The sequence below is a fragment of the Corvus kubaryi genome, unplaced genomic scaffold (assembly GCF_017639235.1).
Source record: "Corvus kubaryi isolate FWS band 111438036 unplaced genomic scaffold, C.kubaryi_AGA036_p1.0 78, whole genome shotgun sequence".
Taxonomy (NCBI): domain Eukaryota; kingdom Metazoa; phylum Chordata; class Aves; order Passeriformes; family Corvidae; genus Corvus; species Corvus kubaryi.
The window spans coordinates 1635063-1655729 of record NW_024582065.1 but is presented as its reverse complement, the minus strand read 5'-3'; the positions used below and the strand labels follow the sequence as shown (position 1 = coordinate 1655729).

Sequence of the window (20667 nt, the reverse complement as noted above, 5' to 3'; positions counted from 1 at the left end):
TGCTCCTTCGGGAATGCCCTGGATAACACCGACCCATCCACCCCGGGATGCTCCTTTGGGAATGCCCTGGATAACACCGACCCATCCACCCCGGGATGCTCCTCCGGGAATGCCCTGGATAACACCGACCCATCCACCCCGGGATGCTCCTTTGGGAATGCCCTGGAAAACACCGACCCATCCACCCCGGGATGCTCCTCCGGGAATGCCCTGGATAACACTGACCCATGCACCTCAGAAGATCCTTCAGGAGAGCCCTGGATAACACCGACCCACCCCAGCAGCCCCATTCCAGGCTGCATCCCAGCTGGGATCCGGCACTACTCCCACCCATCGCAGCCCAGCATGGAGCACTGGGAGATGCTGGGTGTGTCTCCTCCCAGCGTTGTCCAACCCGTGGATGAGGACGGGATGGGGAAACCATAGCCTCTGCCATGGCCTCAAACCTCAGCCCGAGGGCTGGCTCCATCCCCAGTACCTTGCTGAACCCAGCAGCCCACCTTCAACAGAGGTAAACACGGCAAAACTATTGGAAAAGCCCTTTGTGGGAATGTGCCGTTGTCCTTGTTTCCCCTGTGCTGAGGGCCCTGTGGGTGGGAAGCACTTCTGCTTTAGGAAAAAACCCAAAACCCTGACATGTGTTTTCTGACCCATTTTGACCTCAAAAAGTACAAGTGAGAAGATGTGTGTTTTGGCAGAGGACAACAGGAATGTCTCCAAGCACACAGTGGCTCCTGGCGTGTGGGGACAGGACTGATCCCAGCTCAGGGAGTGGCTTTGGGAGAGCTCCTGGATTGCGCCTGGAGCCTCACTACCCTACCCTGGAGAGGATGGTCCTTGGTTGGAGGGGAACCACAGGGTGAGAGCCAGAGACACAAAATGTTTGATGTCCCACGGTGCTGTGTCCGGCCACAGATGTTTCCACATTGGGAATGTGAACTCACACGATTCCCAAATTTCATAGTGTCTGTACAGCACAGTGTGATGAAAGCTGAAGTACTTCAGCCCTTGGTACAGCCAGCAAAGCAGACAGGAGTCTCTCCGCTCCTGATTTAGCTCTTTATCGATTTTCCAGCTGCATCCATCAGTCGCTGTCCCAGTGCTCAAATTACCCATTAGAGACATCATAAAAATGAGAGGAAAGCAAGACAGGCTTGTGGTTTTGATGAAAAACATTAAACATCCCAAACAGCAACTTGTGGAAGGAAAATCATTCCTTTTTAGGGTGCAGACTGGGTCCCATTTACTCTTGAACAGCTCAGAGGCACTGAGGGCTCCTGGCTGCTCGTGGGCTTGACCATCTCCCATTCCCTGTGCCACTCATTCCCTGTGCCACTGGCAGTACTGTGACCTGCAGGAGGGACTCAGAGACCTTTAGTCCAGGTTGTTACCTGTGTCAGATTCAAGGATAAACATAAAACCCATTTCAGAATCCACATGACTGCACTGGAGGTGATGTCCACGCTGCTGCTTCCCCTCACTGACAGTGACCCCCCCCCCCCCACTGGTGACTGCAGCTGGGTCAGATCCAAAAGCCTGACCTGACTGAGAGGTCCCTGGGGTTAGAGGGGTGGCCCCTGTGCTTGCACCCATCATCACCACAGCTGCATTGTGGAGTGACCCAAGGGTCTGGGACTGGAGATGCTGTTAACACCCATCTGCATGGAAGTGCCTGTGAATTTGATAGGGTGTGGGGCAATGGCTTCAAACTGAAGGAGAGTAGGTTTAGATTTGATGTTAGGAAGAAATTATTCCCTGGGAGGGTGGGCAGGCCCTGGCACAGGGTGCCCAAAGAAGCTGGGGCTGCCCCTGGATGATCCCTGGCAGTGTCCAAGGCCAGGCTGGACATTGGGGCTTGGAGCAGCCTGGGACAGTGGAAGGTGTCCCTGCCCCTGGCAGGGGGTGCAGCTGGATGGGCTTTTAGGTCCCTTCCAACCCACAGCTCTCTGTGATTCCATAAATAAATCTATGACCTCTACCTTGTGAAGAGACTCCAACCCAAGGAGCTGCACCATGACCCTGTGGTTCACCAAGGAAGCAGGAGGGATGTCCCCAGGGTCCCCTCCTGCACCCAGAGGGGAGGGCTGCGCTGGCTGTGCCGGGGCCAGGCTGGCTGTGCTGACTCAGCAGCACACACCCTGTGTAAACGCCCGCCAGCTGCTGCCCCGGCCGCTGTTTGCTCAGCCCGCACTGCTCTGTTTGCCTTTGGGATCACGATGGAAGGAGATGGCCTTTGGGCCAGAAAATGAGGCAAGGTAGCTCCAGACACCTGCCTCAAGGATCCTCCAGCAGCTCTGCTCCTCCAGCTCCTGCCCAGGCTGCTCAGTAGCTGCAACCTACCAGCAACACCTAAATTAAAACCTCCTTGGAGCTCTAGGAGCCACAGAAAAATGCACTTGCCACGGCATAACCCAGCTGCCACGCAGCCAGGAAGATTATTTATTATAATTTCCTTGCGACAGAGATATGGAAAAAAAAGCACCCACCCTCCCCAGGTGCCAACAGCAGCAGCTGCAGCATCCACATTGGGATCTATGTACATCACAGTGTAAAGTCCATTCGGGAAAAAAATTCAATCCAAGTTTAAAAAAAAAACAAAACAAAACAAAAAACCTCACGACCTAAAACCAGGAACCAGAAAAAACAAAGTGGTTGAGAAAATAGGTTGGGCCCCTCCCTCTTGCTATAAAATACGTATTTCTAAGGCCACGTTTCACAAGAGCAGAAGCGAGGGTCCTAAAAAGAGTCTGAGCTTGCAGCCGAGGACACTGTACAGGCACAAATCCCACGTGAGAAGCTACTGTAGGCACAAGAACCTCCACCCAGCCTGCAGCCTCAGTGGTCAGCATAGTCCTTGGTCTCCACCCCGGTCTCATTGAGCACCGTCGTCCTCATGATGGCCTCGGTGACCGCGTAGGGGTCGCAGTTGGCTGCCGGCCGCCGGTCCTCGAAGTAGCCGTAGCCATCCTGGCCCACCTGGCGCGGGATGCGGATGCTGGCACCTCGGTTGGCCACGCCGGCGGAGAACTCAAAGATGTTGGAGGTCTCGTGGTGGCCGGTGAGGCGCCGGGAGTTGTCCCTGCCGCCCCGCGGGTCGTACACGCAGATGTGGTAATCGTGCCGCTTGCTCAGCTTCTCGATGGCAGCTTCGATGTGTCTGTGGGAGAGGAGAGGGGGTTCAGGAGGTCCATTTGGGGGGTGTCACCCCCTCCTCCTGTGCAGGGACAAGGACAGCTCAGGGGACACCCTCATAGGATCAGCTGCTCTTAAAATAATGAGCTGGGACAGCCCCAACCGTGCCTGGTGCAGCCACACAGGTAGGGAGACACTTCCACATGGCCCAGGACACCCCCAACCTCCCCAGGTACATCCCAGGGAGCCCTCCAGGACTCATTTGAGTCCTGAGACTCCCCCTTGAGACCCTCCCCTAGGACTCACTTGAGACCCCCCTCTCTCCGCATCTCCTCGGTGCTGTAGTTGGTGTGACACCCGGCGCCGTTCCAGTTGCCGGTCATCGGTTTGGGGTCCAGTGTGGCCACAACTCCAAAGTCCTCGCAGACACGGTGGAGGATGAAGCGAGCCATCCAGAGGTGATCCCCCATCTCAATGCCTTCACACGGGCCCACCTGGAATTCCCACTGGAAAGGGCAAGCAGATGCACAGGTCAGTATGGGCAGGTGGGTGCCTCCCCAGCCACCACATCCCTGCCCCTCCCAGCCTGGGCTGCAGCTGAATGTTACCCTTGGGAATCAGCAACAAGGACAGGGAGCAATGAGTCAAGCAACAGGACAGCTTTGGCACGCAGAAAAATGGGAATAAACTGCTCATGACGATGTAGAGCAAATCAGAAGGATTTTAGTTTAAAACAGAGGGAAATAAGCACCACGTCTGACCGAGGCTGGTGCAGGACCCCCAACCCACACTGCAAACAGGGCAGAGGATTAACGAGGAGCCTGTTAGTCCTTCCCAGGGCTGCTTCCTGCCCAGCTGGAGCCAGCGTTGCACCACCCATGGTGACTAAGCACAGGGTGACGTCTTGATGGCTGCTGGCGTGGAAGAGCCAGAGCCCAGGATGTGGAAGGCAGCCAAGAAGGACCCTGAAGAAGTCAGGGCAAACAGCAGGGTCGGTAAAAGTCCTGTCTTGGCTCCACTGCAGATAAGCCCCTGTTTATCACCGCCACATCAGCAGCAGGAGAGTCAGCGACCCAAAGGTGGTCAGTCTGGCCACCTGCCTAATGCAATCAGGGACTCCTTCCTGCTCACACCCAGATAAACCCAAATCCTCCCAGCTGCTCCCCTGGGCCATGTCCCATCCAAGTTTCCCAGTTCCCAGGCAGCAGGACAGGGCTCAGACCCCATCACTCCACATGGTGCTCCCACAGCCTGTCCCAGCTCCTCTGTCCCCTGCATCCCCACTCCCATGGGGGGCTCCCAACTCTGCTCTGCCTGCAGAGCTCAGGCTGAGCTGTGCGAGGAGCTCGGGGTGAGTTATGAGAAAATCAAATGCACATTTCCATTCTAGCAGTGCAACTGCTCCCATCCAGGCAAAACCGATGTGAGGAGTGACTGGATTTGGGTTTCCAGAGGAGCTGGGGGTTGCTGGGTTATTCCAGCCTCAGGATAACTCATATCCATCACTGGGAATGGGCTGCCTAGGGCCATCCTCACATACCTGGGAGGGCATCACCTCTGCATTGGTGCCACAGATCTTCACCCCCGCGTAGAGACAAGCCTTGTAGTGGGACTCCACGATGTCACGCCCATACACCTTATCTGCTCCAACCCCACAGTAATAGGGGCCTGGAAAGAACAAGGAATCACCACCCAAGGAAAGCTTTGTAGCATAATTCCACACTGCCGGGTACCTGCTGTCACGGGCAGAGGATTTATGGGAATTAAAATGATGTTTCTCTCCACAGGACATCAAGCCACTGACCCCCAGCTGCAGGACCAGCAGTGTGAGCAGTTCATCTGTGCAACCTCAGCCTCATCTGGGCAGTTAAATAAGACTTGTAACACATCAGTTGGGAGGTGGCCTCGAGATAAGGAAAGCTTGGTCTGCCCCGGGGCACCTCCCTGACCCTCTGAGCACATCAAGCATCCGAGATTGTTCTGACAACAGCTGGCATTATTCACGGCTAGGAAATCCAATTCGCTGGGGTTTGATATCTTTCTTATTCAAGCAGGTCAGGCAAAGATCTTCTCCCCGCCTGGGGGAAGGGAGATGTTGCAAGCGGCCGGTCCACACAAAGATCAGGTTGGGAAACCTCTGGCTGTCTCCCAGGAGGCAGCTGAGGAGCTGGCTTGCTGCTGCAGGAGGGCACAAGCGCCATGCCAAGCCCTTTCCCCAACAGCCACGGGGAGGAGGTTTTTCCAGCCCAGTTCTCCAGCCCTTGCCAAACAAGTCGTGCAGCTGAGCTGTTTGTGCAAGCAGGGTCCGGCGGGAGCGGCGTGGCTACCCGGCTCACGTGAGCCACGGGGCACCAGGTGCTCTCGGTAAACAGCTCCTACCTGGGGTCATCCCTGACAGCAAAGCTGCACCGAGCTTGGGGATGGGGGAACTGCCACCATGCAGCACCCCACAGGCAGCAGGGTGGGAGGTGAGGGGAGATTTCAGGCTGGGGCAAGGAGGGAGTTCTTACCCTGCGGGCCGGGGAAGCCGTTGTCGGGCCAGCCGTAGGGGTGGCCGTTGATGCCCAGCAGCGTGTACTCCTGCTCCATCCCGAACCAGGGGTGGCTGTCCTTCACCAGGTCCATGACTTTCTTGCATGTGTGTCTCAGGTTGCTCTCTGGGAGCAGAGAGGCCTGGGTTAGAGCCGTGCTGTGAGCCAGCACCCCCCACATTCTGCTCCAGCCCTCTCCGAGACCAAGGCTCCACCACTGCCAAGCGCTTCCCACAGAAGCCTTAAGGAAATCATGAGTGAATCCCCCTTCCTGCTCACCAAATTCCTCCTCGAAGTTACTCCATCACCAGAGCATCAGGTTAAGAGGGTTTAATTACCCTATTCCCCAAACCACTGCTGATGGTCCATGAGCACCCTCTCCTCCTCTTACTCACTGAGAGACCAGGAGCTTTACCCCAGCCCCATCCTACAGGCATTCAGCAGACCTGGGATCAGGGACCATATATCTTCCATCACTCCTTCAGCCCTCATCCTCATCTTAATTATCCCTTATCTTTCTCCAGCTCCATGGTTTTGGTTAGCATCCAGACTGGCTGGCCCTGCCTTGGCCTTTCGAAGTGCTCAAGGCAACTGGGGCTTTGCCAGGAAAACACAGATATAAGAGAAGAGTCCAGACATGGGACAGCATGCCAGGCACGGGAAATGAGAGCTTGGACCAAGACAGCAGGGAAAGAGGCTGAAAAACTGCTGTGACAGGGACAGGCAGGCTCCAGGCTGCACATTCTGCCTTAACTTCCAATAAAGCCTCAGAGCAGCTGGGGAGAGTAGGGCTGGAGGGAAGCAGTGGGAGTGGGAAGCGAGAGAAAGAAAATTTCTTCCCCTGAGCCCACACAGCCCTTACGGTCCACAGAAACCCACCACGGGGAGGGCTGGAGGGTGCACCCCTCTCGCCAGCAGGGCTGAGCTCTCTGCCCCGGGAGCTCCAGGATCAGGGGCTCTCTTTACAAACTCCTCTAGTGGAGGAGCTGCCGGGCAGGAATCTCAACCAAGACACTTCCCCCCACCCGTGGCTGAAAGGCAGGGCGCTGCTGGAGGAGGAATCAGCCCCGTCTTTCACCATCCCTGCCCGCAGCCCCCGCTCTCCCGGCAGAAGTGCATCACCCGCAGATGCCCTCTCCCTCCCCCCTCACACCCAACGGGACACAGCCTTGCTTCGAGTGGCAAATATCCCCTCTGGGAGCCCCTCAGCGCGTCCCTGCAAACAGGCTCCTCTTCCTGTGTCTGGGGCTTTATCAGAGGGACAAGACGGACTGCAGACTTGTGCGGCTGCAGACTCGGTGATAAGACCGAGAGCCGGCGCGTTCTGGGGCTGTTTGCAAAAGGTCACTCTGAGCGAGCACACGCCATCTCAGCATCTTCTCCTTCCTTTTCTGCAGCCTCCCACCGGCGGGGAGAGCAACCACAACCTCGGCAAGCTAAAACCCCAGAGGGGAGACCAACCACAACCTCGGCAAGCTAAAACCCCAGAGGGGAGAGCAACCAAACCTCGGCACGCTAAAACCCCCGCACTTCCAGCTCCTGCTCCCCCCAGGGCTGGGCGAGCTCGGGCCCGAGCCGGGCGACGCCTTTGGCGAGTGCCGTGAGTGAGCTCCACGTCTCGCTGCTCTTCTCCTCGCCCTGTGCCACTAAAACAGGTTCCTGCAAGCAATCACCGCCACCAGCGCTTGGATTTCGGAGCCTCGGGCCAAGTGCTCGGCGCTCAGCTGCGCCCCGGGGCCAGCGGGCCCGAGCAAGCGGCTCCTGGGGGAGGTGACACCCTAAATAATAGGGGGGTGACCCTCGGGAACTGGGGGTGCTCACCTGCGGGTTTCCTGTTGTACTTCAGCACTTCGCAGAGCACCAGCTTGTTGGGGTCCAGGCAAAAAGGGTCCCTGAACATGCAGACGGGCACCAGGAACATGTCACTGTTGGAGCCCTCTGCCTGCGCCGTGCTGGAGCCATCGAAATTCCACTCGGGGACATCTGCGAGGCAGGAGGGGGACGGAGGAGGGAGTGAGGTTGGGAAAAGGTCCACATATGGATTGTGCCAAGTGCTGGTGGCTTGGATCCAGGATGGAGCACCTAAAGGGCACTGGGTTCCATGGGATGATGGCCACAAAGGTTTTCTTGCACATCCCCGGAGCCCGTGGGTGCTCCCTGACCCTCAGTGTGTCCACCCCCCCAGCACCATCAGGCACGGGCAGGATCAGTCCCAGCCACTCCACCTCCCTCTGCCAAGCCCCATCCAGATGCCGACACGTCTCCATGCCTGCTTGCCTGGTGGAAAGGGGCGAGGAACTCATCCTTCCCTTCCCACCCAGCACTAATAGCAGAGATTAGCGGATTAAGCAAACCGCAGGGACGCAGGTTGGATATTTACCCTGCTGCTCGGTGCAACCCCACCGGGCAGCTGCAACAAGTATCACTGGTGCCACGCAACCAGGCAGAGCCCGTCCCAACTCCCACCGCCCAAAGCATCCCAGAATTTTTCCCAGGCGATGCTCAGGGCCCTCCACCCCGCCACCCATCACCCTGAGGGACAAGCAGCCGCATTACCTTCGATGCTCTTGGGCTCCTTATCAAGGGTCCTGCTCTTGCAGCGCACTCCCTCGCCGCTGCCATCGATCCAGACGTAGGTGACCTGAACCCTCCCATCCTGGGGCAGCCTCATGTACTGCTCCCGCACCAGCTTGTTCAGCCTGGAGCTGTGCGACACCGACATGGCGACGGCCCTGCGAGGGCGCACAGGTGAGTGCCACATCACCCCCGGCCCATCTCCCCACGGGGATTTCACAAACCAACCTCCCAGCCCAAAAAAAGCCGCCCCAACCCCCCCCACCCCGGCTACCTCCCCCAGCCAAGCGGAGCGGCCCTGGCGGGACTCGAACCGGCAGCCTCTCGCTCACCGGCCCCAGCGCTGCCCGCGCCCGCTCCGCCCGCGCTTTAAGGGCGCCCGCGGTCGGGGGCGGTGCGGAGGCGGCTCCGCCCCGGGGAGGCAGCGCCGGGCCCCGGCCCCCACCCCGGACACCCATTGAGGACGTTTAGTATTGTTTTCTTTTCTTATTAAAAGTACTTATTAAAAACGACAGCTATCTCATGGCTAAAGCATCAGTTTATTTAAAAAGTAGTGAGTTACTGGCTAAACAACTTATTGTTTGTTAAAAAATAACAAGTATTACTCATTGAAAATACTATTTACCACCTTCCATCCCCTCTCTGCGTGTGTCATCCCTCTTGGCCTCTTGTTTTCGTAGGGTTGCCCTCTTACACGTGTGCAGGTGCTTTTCCCCCAGCTCTGCTAAGTTGCTGTGGGGTGAGGAGCTGGGGAGGCTGCTGAGTTGTGCTCCCCCCAGCACCCCAAAAGCCTGGCTGGGACCATGCCCTGGGGATGTGTGATGGAATGGATCTGGGTGCCTGCGTGGTCCTGGGGACATCAGTGGCAACGAGATCCCCGGAGACAGGGGCAGCCCAATCCTTGGGGACAGGAGGAGCCAGATTCCCGGGACAGGGGCAGGCAGATGCCTGGCAGCCCTACCACTACCTCTCTCACCGCATCCTGCCCTGGACACCCCAGGAGTGACCCCTTCCTCCCCCGGCTTCAGCCCCGCCGTGGCTGCAGGGCTGCGTTTGCCCCCAAGGCTTTCCTTCGAAGGGAGGAAAGGCTGAGGGCTGCAGGGAGAGCTACTGGGAAAACACTGAAATCTCCTACTGCAGCCCTTCCCATCTATAAAGCGCCGAGCTAAAGTACAGTTTTTAAGCACCAGAGAGTACTAAAGTCTCTTTAAACCCCCAAACTATCCACGCTCAGCACAGGCTCTGCTGTGATTTACAGTCAACTAAAAATCCTCAGCCAACAGGTGTGAATTTGGGTCGATTATTTCAATATAGCAGCAATTTCCACCTATCGAGCCGAACGCAGATCCAATTAGGTGAATTAAACGCCTCGCTGCCTTCCCAGTTTTCCATGGATCCTGCGTGAGAGGCTCCCACGTGTCAGAGCAGAGACCCCAAACGTGCCAATGCACAACCAGCACGGGCACAGCCCGTGCCATCGCCTCCGGGGGTTATCTCAAACACTCCCGGATTTTTTTCTGGGAAGAGGGTAAGATTCCAAACAACTTCCCAGCAAACTCGGCGGAGGAGTGCACCTCGACTCTCCAGCCTCGGGTTTCAAGCAGTTTTTCGATGTTACAAAAGGAGAAAAGGCTTTAAGGCATGACTGGGCTCTAAAGCAGCTGGGTTTTTGCTAATTCCCCCTGTTCTTAAGGCAGACTCAGGCTTGTGGCTGCCTGACTCACCCCCAGGAATGTTTTTCTGCAAAACAATAAAACATCTGCACCAGGGCAGCTAACAAAACCACTCCACGGTTGATTGCCTCCCCCAGGACATCTCCTCCCCGGGCACTGACCCAAGACATCGGCTCTGTTTTTCTTCTGAAGGTGTTTTGGTCCCGCAGGCAGATAAAGAATCGGGAAGAAATCTGAAAGCACTTGGGATTGCACAAGAACCAGGAAATGAGATTGGCGGCGAGAGAAGCAAAACTTAATTAGCAATTTTGGTGACCAGGCGGTGACATCAGTGGCAGCAGGCTGTGGGCAGGCCAGACGTCACCCACCCCACAACTCGTGGGTGCTGCCCCGAGCAGAGCACCTGGGAAGGAGGTTGGCATCCAGGGATGCGCCCAAGGTCCCTGAGCAGCGGTGGCAAAGCCAAGCAGGTCTCCCCCATGTCCTTGACGCTGCCCTGGTGACATTCAGGGTCTCCTGCAACTGAAGCTGGGGTGCAGCTCGAAAGCAGCCACCTCCCTCTGCGGGGTATCTTAGGGACACATCCATGAATGTGGTTGCAAAGCTCAGCATTTCCTCATTCTTCTTTGGAAACCGTCCCGGGGCAGGAGGAAATGCACCCCTTGGTGCAGCCATTTCCCGGAGGCCTTGCAACAGAGCTGGCGCCGTGCCGGGGAGGCGTCAGCGGCTCTGCCTCGGCTCCCTGCTCCCATCTCCATCTCCGTCCTGCCTGGGGAGCTGGAGCCCGCGGGACCGGCCTCAGGGCTGGAGAAGCAGGGGCTGATGCTGAGCAGGAAGCACGGAGATGGATCTGCATCCCTTGGGAAGCGTGGCAAACCCCAGCCGAGGAGAGGGGAGCTGCCTCCCCAGAGCCTGAAGCGCTGCGTCCTTCACAGGCAGCAGGGCCAGCACCGGTGTGTTCATTGTGATACGAGGGTTCAGCCGAGACCCTGCACCTTCCTGGCTCCGCTGGCTATGGGAGAGCCTCATTTTATTCCCAGTGAAAGCTCTGGCTTCCCTCTTGGATGTGCCCACCTGTGCAGAAACAGCCTGGAGCTTGAGTGGGCTCAAACCAGGGAGAAATGAAACAAAATGCAGGCTGTGCTAATGCTCACCAGAAACCTGGCTTGGGAAGCAGAGATCCTCTGTGAACAGCTGGAATCACTGAGCATCAAACCACCCAAAAGGGGAAGACAGAACCAGCACCGATACTCACTCCCTCACCTGGTCAGAGCCCACCCACCCCAGGAGGGCAAACATGGTGGGTTTGTGGTGTTTGGGGACAGAAGGGACAACAGCAGCCTGTGGGTGCACAGGTGTGGAATCATGGAGTTCCTAAGGGTGGAAAATATCGAGTCCAGCTGTTACCCCAGCACAGCCAATGCCATCACTACACCATGTCCCCAAGTTGCCAATGGTCCCATCCCTGCCCAAACACCACCCCTGAGGCAGCTCGCCAAATGTACAGAATTATTTCATACCAAAAAGGATTTTAGTGAGCAGGAAAGTGTTTCTGCCGTATAAGGCTGAGCACCTGCTTAGTCAGTTTTTCCTGGGATCAAGCCTTACCTCACCACAGCCTAATTCCAGCCATTTCTATAGCAACAACTCTGTTACACCAATAACAGCGAGCACGATTCCCACCTGCATCCTTGAGGCTCTGGAATAACATTTCACCCCAAACAAGCCCACGCTCCCTGCAATCACCGGGCTCCTGCCCACTCCCTCCACACCAGGTACAGTAAATATTAACCACCACGAGGCTCCCGACTCAGGGAATCAGTGACTGGCCCAAGGTCGGGCAGGCAGCAGAGCTGAGGGCAGGAAAGCGAGCAGGGGTGTCCTTGGAGAAGTAAAAGGTCACAGATGAAATCTCCGGAGGACTTTGTGGAGCCCGTTCAGAGCTGCAGCTCAGAAGGGTTTCTCTGCATGGAGGACAGCAGGGAGAGAAGCTGATTCTGCTTTGCTGCTACAGCCCGGACCAACCATCACCTCTGGTGTCCTCTGGGATGCCATCCCAGGGCCCACAGGGATGCAGCAGGGCTGTTCCCCTTCCCAGTGCCTTTTTGGGGGGCTGATGGATCAGTCTGCAGGCAGCGATGCCTGGAGAGCCCTCCTGGGGAGACCTGGCCAAGCCCTAAATACTCCCAGTTTTTATCTCTCTGACTTTGAAGCTTTATCAGCCCCAGCACTTTCAGCCTTGCCAAAACACACCAAAGACGTTTTTTGCTTTGATAGGAGTAAAAAATCCTTAGGAAATTCTTCAGATTGAAAATCTTCAGTAACACAACAACGTTTTACCACAAAGGGGTTAAACACGGACTAATTTACCTCCTGGGGTGACTTTTTACACCTTCCCCGTGGTGCTGCAGCAGGGCAGGGGGCAGGGCCTTGCCTGTCAGATCCCTCCCCACACCGGCCCAAGGGGGATCATCCCTGGGCACAAAGCAGGGATACTGGGGTGAAGAGTTTGGGCTTTACTCTAAATCTTCCTCCAGGATTCAGGAAGCCACTCAGAACTGAGGGAGTTTCTCCCTGGTCGCTAAACCTCCAAAGCATCTCCCAGAGACCTGGACCACGGAGCCCCATGGGAGAGCATTCCCTCTCCCCGGGTTGGGTGATTTTTGTCCTGCCAAACAGTTCGATGGGGAGATTAGAGGGAAGGCAAAGAGCAGGATCGGCAGGAGGAGCCCGGCACAAACACCATAAAGGGATTAGAGGGGCTGGGGGCAGAGCAGGCGGGAGTTTTCCTGCGTACACTGCGCTGGAAGAGACGGCTTCTTCCAGCTGAGGAAACCAGGGGGATGCTTTGGGGGAAAGGGGGAAGCAGGGCTGCTGGAACGGGCTGGGAATGTGCTGGGATGTGGCAGGAGGCGGCCGAGGTGGGTCAGATCCATGCTGAGGGGTCCAGCAGAGACCACCCAGTGGCCAGGGGGGCTGTGCTGGCATTCCCCTGTCCCCAGTACACACCCACTTTTACACTTTTCCTGCAAAACAGCTGAACTGACAGTTTTCCTTTACAGTTAAAACACATTTAGGCAACAGCAAATCTCCTTAGATTTGCACCCAAACCACTTTGCCTTCACTCAAGTAGTGCTGCCACACCTTTTTCTGTGCACACATATAAATACAGGCATATATGACATATAAATACATACTATATGCACGCACACATCATTCTTTACGTCATACTTGAATATGCCTGGGGAACCCACAGTCCCAACCCAAGCAGCTCTTCAGTGGCCACCAAAGCACCCAGCACCAACGCTGTGAGGCTGAGATCCTTCCACTCAGACAGGATCCCCTGCAGGGATTAGGAACCCCAATCCCCTCCAGGGGCTCCCCTGCAGCCTCACAGGTCTGTGGGAGCTGCAAATGCAAGCCAAGCTCCCCCACAGCACAGAGCTGCATTGGGGTGTGCTTGCAGAAAGCTCTTACCAATTATTTTTGCAGAATCACAGAATCAGTGAGGTTGGAAAAGATCCTGAGCCTCCTTTTCTCCAGGCTAAACAACATTTTGGAGGTTATTTTCAGCTTGAGGGATGTGTGGACATTTGTAAGGGTGAGGCTGCTCTCCACAGGCAGCAGAAAGGGCTCAGAGCAGAGCTGCCCTGAGCATCCCCACTTCTCCAGCCCACAGACAGAATAAACCCCAGCTATAAACCCCAAACAGCTCCCCCCCAACAGGCTTTCGTTTTAATATCCTTTGTAATCCTGTGACAGCGACTTGGGGCTGTAGGAAAAGAAACTGGGGGAAAAGGATGTGGCACATGGCCAACCTCAGGAAACCAAAGGGAGAGGGGACAATCTCCGGCTGAACAGCTATACTTTGCTGATTGTTGAGGCAGGAAAAGCAGCACAGGCAGGAGTAGGAACACGAACCCCATTGGACAGGGGAACAGCTGGGCTGAATTTCACCCAAACCTTCCCTGGGATCACTCACAGCCAGGAAGGAAAAGCTGCCTGTGGGACACAAACCAGGGCTGCCCCTGGGAGCAGGTGGTGGGGGCCAGGGCAGCCCAGGGCTGCTTGGACAACAAAAAGGATCAGATTCCCTGTGATCTCTGCAGAGAAGGACCCAGCAGGCTCTGACTCACACGGGGAACTTCTTTATCATCTCTTCAGAGAGAGAAACCACCGTGAGCTGGAGCTCCCCACAATGGAACCAGGAGCCCTCTCCCACGGGCTTTCACCCAGCTCTTCACTTTGGGAAAGGACAAGTGACAGAACGAGAGGAAAGCTGCACCAGGGGAGACTGAGATTGGATGTTAAGAAAAAAATGTCATTGAAAAGGTTGTAAAGCACTGGCACAGGCTGCCAGAGAACTGATGGAGTCACCCCTCCCTGGAAGTGCTAAAAAAAAAAAAGTGTGAATGTGGCACTTGAGGACAGGGTTTAGTGGTGAGCAGTGCTGGTGCTGGGCTGACAGTTGGACTTGATGATCTTAAAGGTCTTTTGCAGCCTTAATGATTCTATAATTCTGTGGTTGCTGCCCTGTGACATCCCTCCCCAGAATCCCGGAATGCAAACCCAGGGAATTTTAACCAACAGCATTTATTTCAGCACAACTAAGTATCAAAAACCTCAACGTGCACCCAAACTCAAACAGCAGCAGAGTGCTCAGAGCAGAGTCTAAACAAGCAGAGAACCACCAAAAGGTTTAACTCCCTTTTAATGTAAACAGAATTATCAGCACCAGCAATTGATGCAGCCAGGCAGGCCTCAGCCTCCTCGCCCAGCTGGTTTCATAGCCTGCATCCTGTTTGGCAACCCCATTTTGCAGCCTTACACAAATGCAAAGCTTTTTCACTTCCCTCCCTGCCCACACCGAGCCCTGCTGCTGCCAGCAGGGCCTTCAAACCAGCGGCACTTTGCTTGTCCGAGTCATGAGGGGATTTTTCCCAACAAAAGAGGAGGAGACTCCTCACTGGTGGTTTTTTGTTTTCTCAGTGCTTACCCAAACCCAGTGCTGCTTTCCTCAGCAACATCATCTCCTTGCGATCACATGCTTTCAGGAGCTGGGATTTTAAAGGCTAAAAAAATGAACGAAGCGCTTTCAAGGCAATTTTAGAGCTTGCAGTGTTTGGCCTGCGATGCACAGAACAAGGCTGCCTTGAAGTGGTGCCGTGTCTGAGGCCTCCAGTGCAGCTGGGTAGGTATTTTGGGGGAAAAAGGTTTGTTTTCTAGGGAAAAGCACCTCACTGCCAGCTGATTGCAGGCCTCTTCGCAAAGAAAAGGTAAATTCTGGCAGGTTCATGCAGGGTGAAGCAGCCAGAGGTGCTTCAGCACTTTGGGCAGTGGGTTTGAACTTCAGAGGCTGTAACCCCATCCAGATCCTACAAAGGCAGAACCAAAAGCTCCCCTTGGTAGGGCTTTAATGGGAATTTAAACCAAACCCAGAGCCCTAGAAATCCCTTGTTCTTGGGGAAAACACTCTCTAAGCACTTCATTTTGGCCTTGTTTAACTCCTTTTGTGAGTAGATTGGTCCTAAAGGAGTTCCTTTTGCTTCCCAGCAAAGCATCCCCATCCATGCTGGTTCCCATCCCCTTCCCAGCTGAGATTAGGCTGATCAGGTTTGTTTTCCTGCCACAGCAACAGCCACTCCAGAGTTATCATCCCACCTGGGCGCTCATCCCGAGCTCCCAACACGATCCCTCTCCAGACAGAGACCCAAATGCAGCTTCTGTCACTGCCCAAATCTTGGGGAGCTCTCCCACATTGGAGCCACCAGATCGGGGTGAGCTGGCAATGATGTCCCACATCCTCACCTGCCCCTCATCTGCTGCCCAGCATGACCAGGGACATTTTTGACCCTGTGGATTTACCCGTCCTCAGCAGCCAAACCCAAACCATCAAACTGGCGACATGGGGCTGATGAGCCCTGAAGGGCATGGTCACGCACAGCAGCCCCCTCTGCACCCCCAAATCTGAGCCTGCAGCCTGGCCAGTGGGGCTCCAACCCCCCAGAATGTCTGGAAATGCCCCAAAACATCCAGAGCCAGTCCCTGGGAACCTCTGTGTGCAGCTGGAGCAGTGACACAGCCGGACTCAGCCCCCCCAAGCCTCATCCCCTTGCCCTATTTTACCCCCTAGGATGGAGCACATCCCTCCAGCACCTCCTTCTTCAGCTGCCCAAAATTTGGCAGCAAAATCCCCTTGCAAGGATCAGCTTTGTCTCTGCTTCCCCTCTCACCTGCATCTCCACAGCTGCCGGCTCCTGCACTGCTTCCCACACAGCCGGGGCACGGCTCTCACACCCTAAATCAACCCCCTCTTCCACCCTCCGGCCTCTCCAGGCTGCAAAGTCACTAATTACCCCTTGGTAATGAACACAAAGAGCTCTGGGACGTCCCTGATGGGCTCGGTGTCATTACAGGTGTCATTTCCCCCATGCCCAAGATGCTGCTGAAAGCAGGGGCTCTGCTGCCCTCTTGGCTCAAGGCTCAGGTGGCCACAGAACAAGCCAGGAAAAGTCACAGAGAAAAATCAAATTTATTGTTCTGTGGGACCAGGAGCTTGTAAAAAACTCATCGTTTTTCAGCTGGGCTGGGCTTGGAAAGGCTGGTACCTGCCTTGGGGGAGAGAGGTGCTGGGGCCAAATGAACATTGGCATTTCCTAGGGGTAAACTGAGGTGCAAAGCAGCCACCGATTGCTCCATTCCCAGCAGAAATGGATTTGGGAAGTTTTTTGCTCATTTTGGAGGGACTGACCCCAGTGGGGGCCACAAGCCAGCTCAGCACGGGGCTGAGCACGGGGCAGTGGGACAGATTTCAGTGAATAAGGGGGTTTTTAACCAAAACTCATGCCTGGGACATCCAAAGGCACCTTTTCACACCAAGCCCTCTTGTAAATATTTATCCTGCTCCAGCCTCCACCAGCGAGCAGCCCTGGAGGTGCTGGCAGGCTCGAGTGGCCTCTTGCCAGGACAGGATCTTTTAAAACTGCTTTTGTTTGTGCTCAGAGCAGGACAAGTCACCAAGGTCCTGGTTGGTGGGTCTCAAGGGATGTGGCCTTTCAGTTTCCAGCCTCTGCTCCCTGCAAGTCACCCTCGATGATTGGCTGGCCCACAGATTTTCCCACGGCCGTTTTCCAGCTGTTTTGGGTGCAAAATAAACTTGAAAATGCATCTCATCCCCTGCAATGCTGCAAAGCTGATTTGGTGATTTGGAGCCCTCACTCTTGGGGCTGGAGGAGCAGAGAGAGAGAGTGGATTGAAAACTGGGGGAGTGGTTGGGTGGTGATGGGTGGCACCAAGTTTAGCTGGCAGCCAGTGACTGATTCTGTATCCCAGGGGTCAGTCCCAGGAATCCTGGCTCCAGTCCTGATTAACATTGTCCTTAGTGATCTGGATGATGGGGCAGGATGTCCTTTTGACAATTCTTGCTGTTGACACCAAACTGGGTGGGCTGGGTAATGTGCCAGAGGGTCGTGGTGCCACCCAGAGGGACCTGGACAGCTGGGAATGGGGAGGCAGGAATCTCACAGAGTTCAACAAGGAGAAATATAAAGTTCTTCTTCAGAGAGGGACAAGCACCAGCACATGCTGATCAGCTGGAAAGGCAGGAAATGACCTGGGGGCCTTGGTGGCCACTGACTGGAACTGAGCCACCAACAAGGGTGGTGGCACCCTGAGCTGCCAGGTGTTGCCTGAGGGAGTTGATATTCCACCCTTGGAGATGCTCAAAAGCCACCTGGACATTGCACCGCTCTCTGGGTGACCCTGCTTGAGCAGGATTTTGGCCTGGATGGCCTCACAAAGTCCCTTCCACCTCCACAGCTCTGTGGGGGAGGAATAAAGCTCAGTCAGAGCGGGATGAGTTTTGGCAGGGCACGTTCATCCCCGCTGCGGCGAGGCTCTGCCAGCTCAGCAACAGGAAGCACCTTTGCAAGTCACCACCTAAAAATGTGGGTAAATGGCCCCTGTTGCTGCTGGGCAGGGGGCTCTGGCAGCCCGGGCTGCCCACACACCAGACTGGCACTGCTGGGATCCCACAGCAACCTTGGGGCAGATCCTCAGCCCTGCACCCGGGGCTTTCCCCAGCCCTGCGTCAGCAGCCTCGAGTCCTTCCTCCCACGGGTGACCACTGGGCTCTGAAATCACGAGAAACCTCCCAGCCACTCATTATCAGTATTAATATGCAAATAGTTGATGTTTCCCGGGGCAGGAAGGGTTGTGGGAGGACCAGGGAATGCGCAGAAGGAAGCGTTTGTACCCGTAAGCTTCTGCTGAAACACTGAGGTGTGGCTGTGGGATCTGCTCCCAATTCCCTCCCAGCAGTGATAATCGGGATTAACCAAGGAATGGTGTGGTCATGCTCCTTACAAGCACACGAATCCATCTCAGAAAGGCATAAGGAAATCACCTGAAAATACTACAAGCTTAAAACCATTTTCCTCAAAGTGAATAGGGACCATATTCCCAGAAGTTCCTTTAAATCAAACGTGTCTGGAATGGAAGGATTTTACTGGAGTTACTAAATGCTGAGTAACTGCTCAAACTGAGGAGAGACCATAGGGTCTGGGGGGGTGCTTAGGGTAGGTTTTGGGGTTTAAATGTAGCCTGAGCTACCACTGCTTGCAGGGCTGTAGATATACTTTAATTCCTGGTTATTTGCCATGCCTGGGGGCAGCTCTGGGTTTCACAGCTGCCAGTCCCGAGGGAATCACTAATGAACAGTTAGTTAAGAATAAAAAGGTGAATGTTGACCCGCAGAAGTGTTTAGGACCAGAATCGTTAGAGTTATGCTCCCTGGTGGAATGAAAAGGGATTATCCTGATTCAGTTCCTCGCTATCCCTTGCTCAGCTGGGTGTTGAAATGTGAGGCTTCTTCTGTTTGCTGGCACTTTGGCAAATGTGGGGACAGGGACAGAAACTTTTCCCACAGACATAAACAAACATCCCTTATTTATGCCTCAAATCACGAACCCAGAAGTATTTCCTCCTCCAAGTAAGAGCCCAAATCCAAGGTGTTTGCTGCTACCCACAAGCCTCAGGCAGACTATGGGCCCTGGCAACGGGATTTATCCAACAAGAGTGTTCTGACAGCAGGGAACAACACCTTTCCTCTGAGCCTGCCAGGTGCACGAGAGACACAAATTCAATTAAGCTTCAGAGCAACCCTGGTGAGGCAGGCAGGTGGGGATTAATCAAAGAATTAATTAGTACAGAGAAGCCAAGTTAGAAAACAAACCTGTCAGTCACTTCTGCCCTGCCCTTGATAGCGAGTTCTGGGATAAACTGGTTATTTGGAGGCTGACATTAGACCCCAAACCCAAAGTGGAGTACTGGGAAGAAAAACCTTGGTGGAAATCCCAACTATTGCCCAGCTCCTCTTGGGAGATGAGGAATTGCTTCCTCTCATCCTCTCATGGCAGCACTCACTGCAGCATTTTCCAGAAACCCAGAGAAAATCCAGGTCTCTGTGCCCGGCTTTGCTGATGCAAAAAGCAAATCCCAGTTACTCTGTTAACTGCAGGTTTTCCATTGGAAGAGGCAAGATGGAAAGGGGAAGGACATTTCAGACAGATTTGGGGAATGGAGAAGTGAGGTGTGAATCCTGTGTCATGCTCACGGGTTGAGTCTACAGCAAATCCTAAAAATAAACCCTGACTTCCAAGCTGTTGCCTTACCTCTCTCTGTCTCCTGGCTCTAGTCCTCATTTCAATCAATCAAGAATTTTGAGTGGTAAGAATGACACCCAGGAATTACTACAAAACTTGAAATGGGCTTTAACTTAACAAGACAAAGCAGAAAAAAAAAATGAAAGAGTTAATTTTTGTTTAACTCGATGGGGAGTCACACAAACCATTGCCTGGAGAGCAGCAGTAGAAATGCCCCATCCCTGGAAGTGTCCAAGGCCAGGTTGGACACGAATTGGAGCAACCTGGGATAGTGGAAGGTGTCCCTGCCCATGGCAGGGGGTGGAACAGGAGCTTTAAGGTCCCTCCAAACTCAAACCAGCCAGGGGTTCTGTGATTTTATAATCAGAGCTGATCTGGATGTGAAGGGGAGGAATCAGGACCCACATCCAGCCCTGCAGCTTCGAGCATGGCAGAGTTTTTCTCACCCTTCATGTATCAAACCCCTTCACATATCCCAGCCCTTACAACCCCAACAGCATTGGGCTGACACCTGTGGAAAGCTTTGCCTTTAGAAATAGCTCCTGTTAAAGCAGAACATGAAAAAATCATCACCCAGAGCTACAGGGGACACTTACCCTGTCCTCCCACGAGGGCCAGGCCGTGGTGCAGCCGCTGGCAGAGCAGCAGAAGCTCCTTCAGACTCCCCAGGCAAGAACTGAAGGGCAGGAGGAGGCTGCACAGCGGATGGGAGATTTCAGCAGTGAAACTCCAGCAGCTCAGACAACTGCAGGCAGCAAAAGCAGCAGCTGGATTACCACAGCAGCTGGGTTTTGCTCAAAATCCCCCAAAAGCAGGAGCCTCTGGGCTTGGAGATGCCGGTGAGTTGAGCAGAGGCAGGGATGGAGGCGAAGGCATCGTTCGGCCCCGCTGGGCGTGGGGAGCAGGGTCTGGGCACGGCAGGAAGCACCGAGGGGTGCAGAGCTCAGCAGGGCTGGGCTGACATCACTTCCCAAACCGCTGGGCTGACACCACCTCCCAAACTGCGTCGGTGCCAGCGGGTGAGTGACCACGGCAGCAAGGCCAGGTGAGCTGGGCAGCCAGTCAGGGCTGCTGCAGACACCCATAAATGTGGGC

At 55.0% G+C, this 20667-nt stretch overlaps 1 protein-coding gene across 3 annotated transcripts; it reads right to left on the bottom strand.

Moving 5' to 3' along the window:
- Window positions 1–2400: 2400 nt before the first annotated feature.
- On the bottom strand, window positions 2401–20552 carry LOC121676279 (glutamine synthetase). 3 transcript variants are annotated; one of them, XM_042052588.1, is made up of 7 exons: window positions 20169–20552; window positions 8220–8395; window positions 7485–7646; window positions 5643–5789; window positions 4673–4800; window positions 3439–3638; window positions 2401–3157 (listed from the first exon to the last, which is right to left on the bottom strand). In XM_042052588.1, exons 2-7 carry the CDS (start codon window positions 8383–8385, stop codon window positions 2836–2838), a joined length of 1125 nt encoding a protein of 374 aa, XP_041908522.1. In that variant the 5' UTR covers window positions 8386–8395; window positions 20169–20552; the 3' UTR covers window positions 2401–2835. The 3 variants fall into 3 exon arrangements, with proteins under 3 accessions (XP_041908522.1, XP_041908521.1, XP_041908520.1); XM_042052587.1 differs by lacking the exon at window positions 20169–20552 and adding an exon at window positions 8512–8615; XM_042052586.1 differs by lacking the exon at window positions 20169–20552 and having other exon boundaries at window positions 8220–8439.
- Between the last annotated feature and the right edge of the window lie 115 nt (window positions 20553–20667).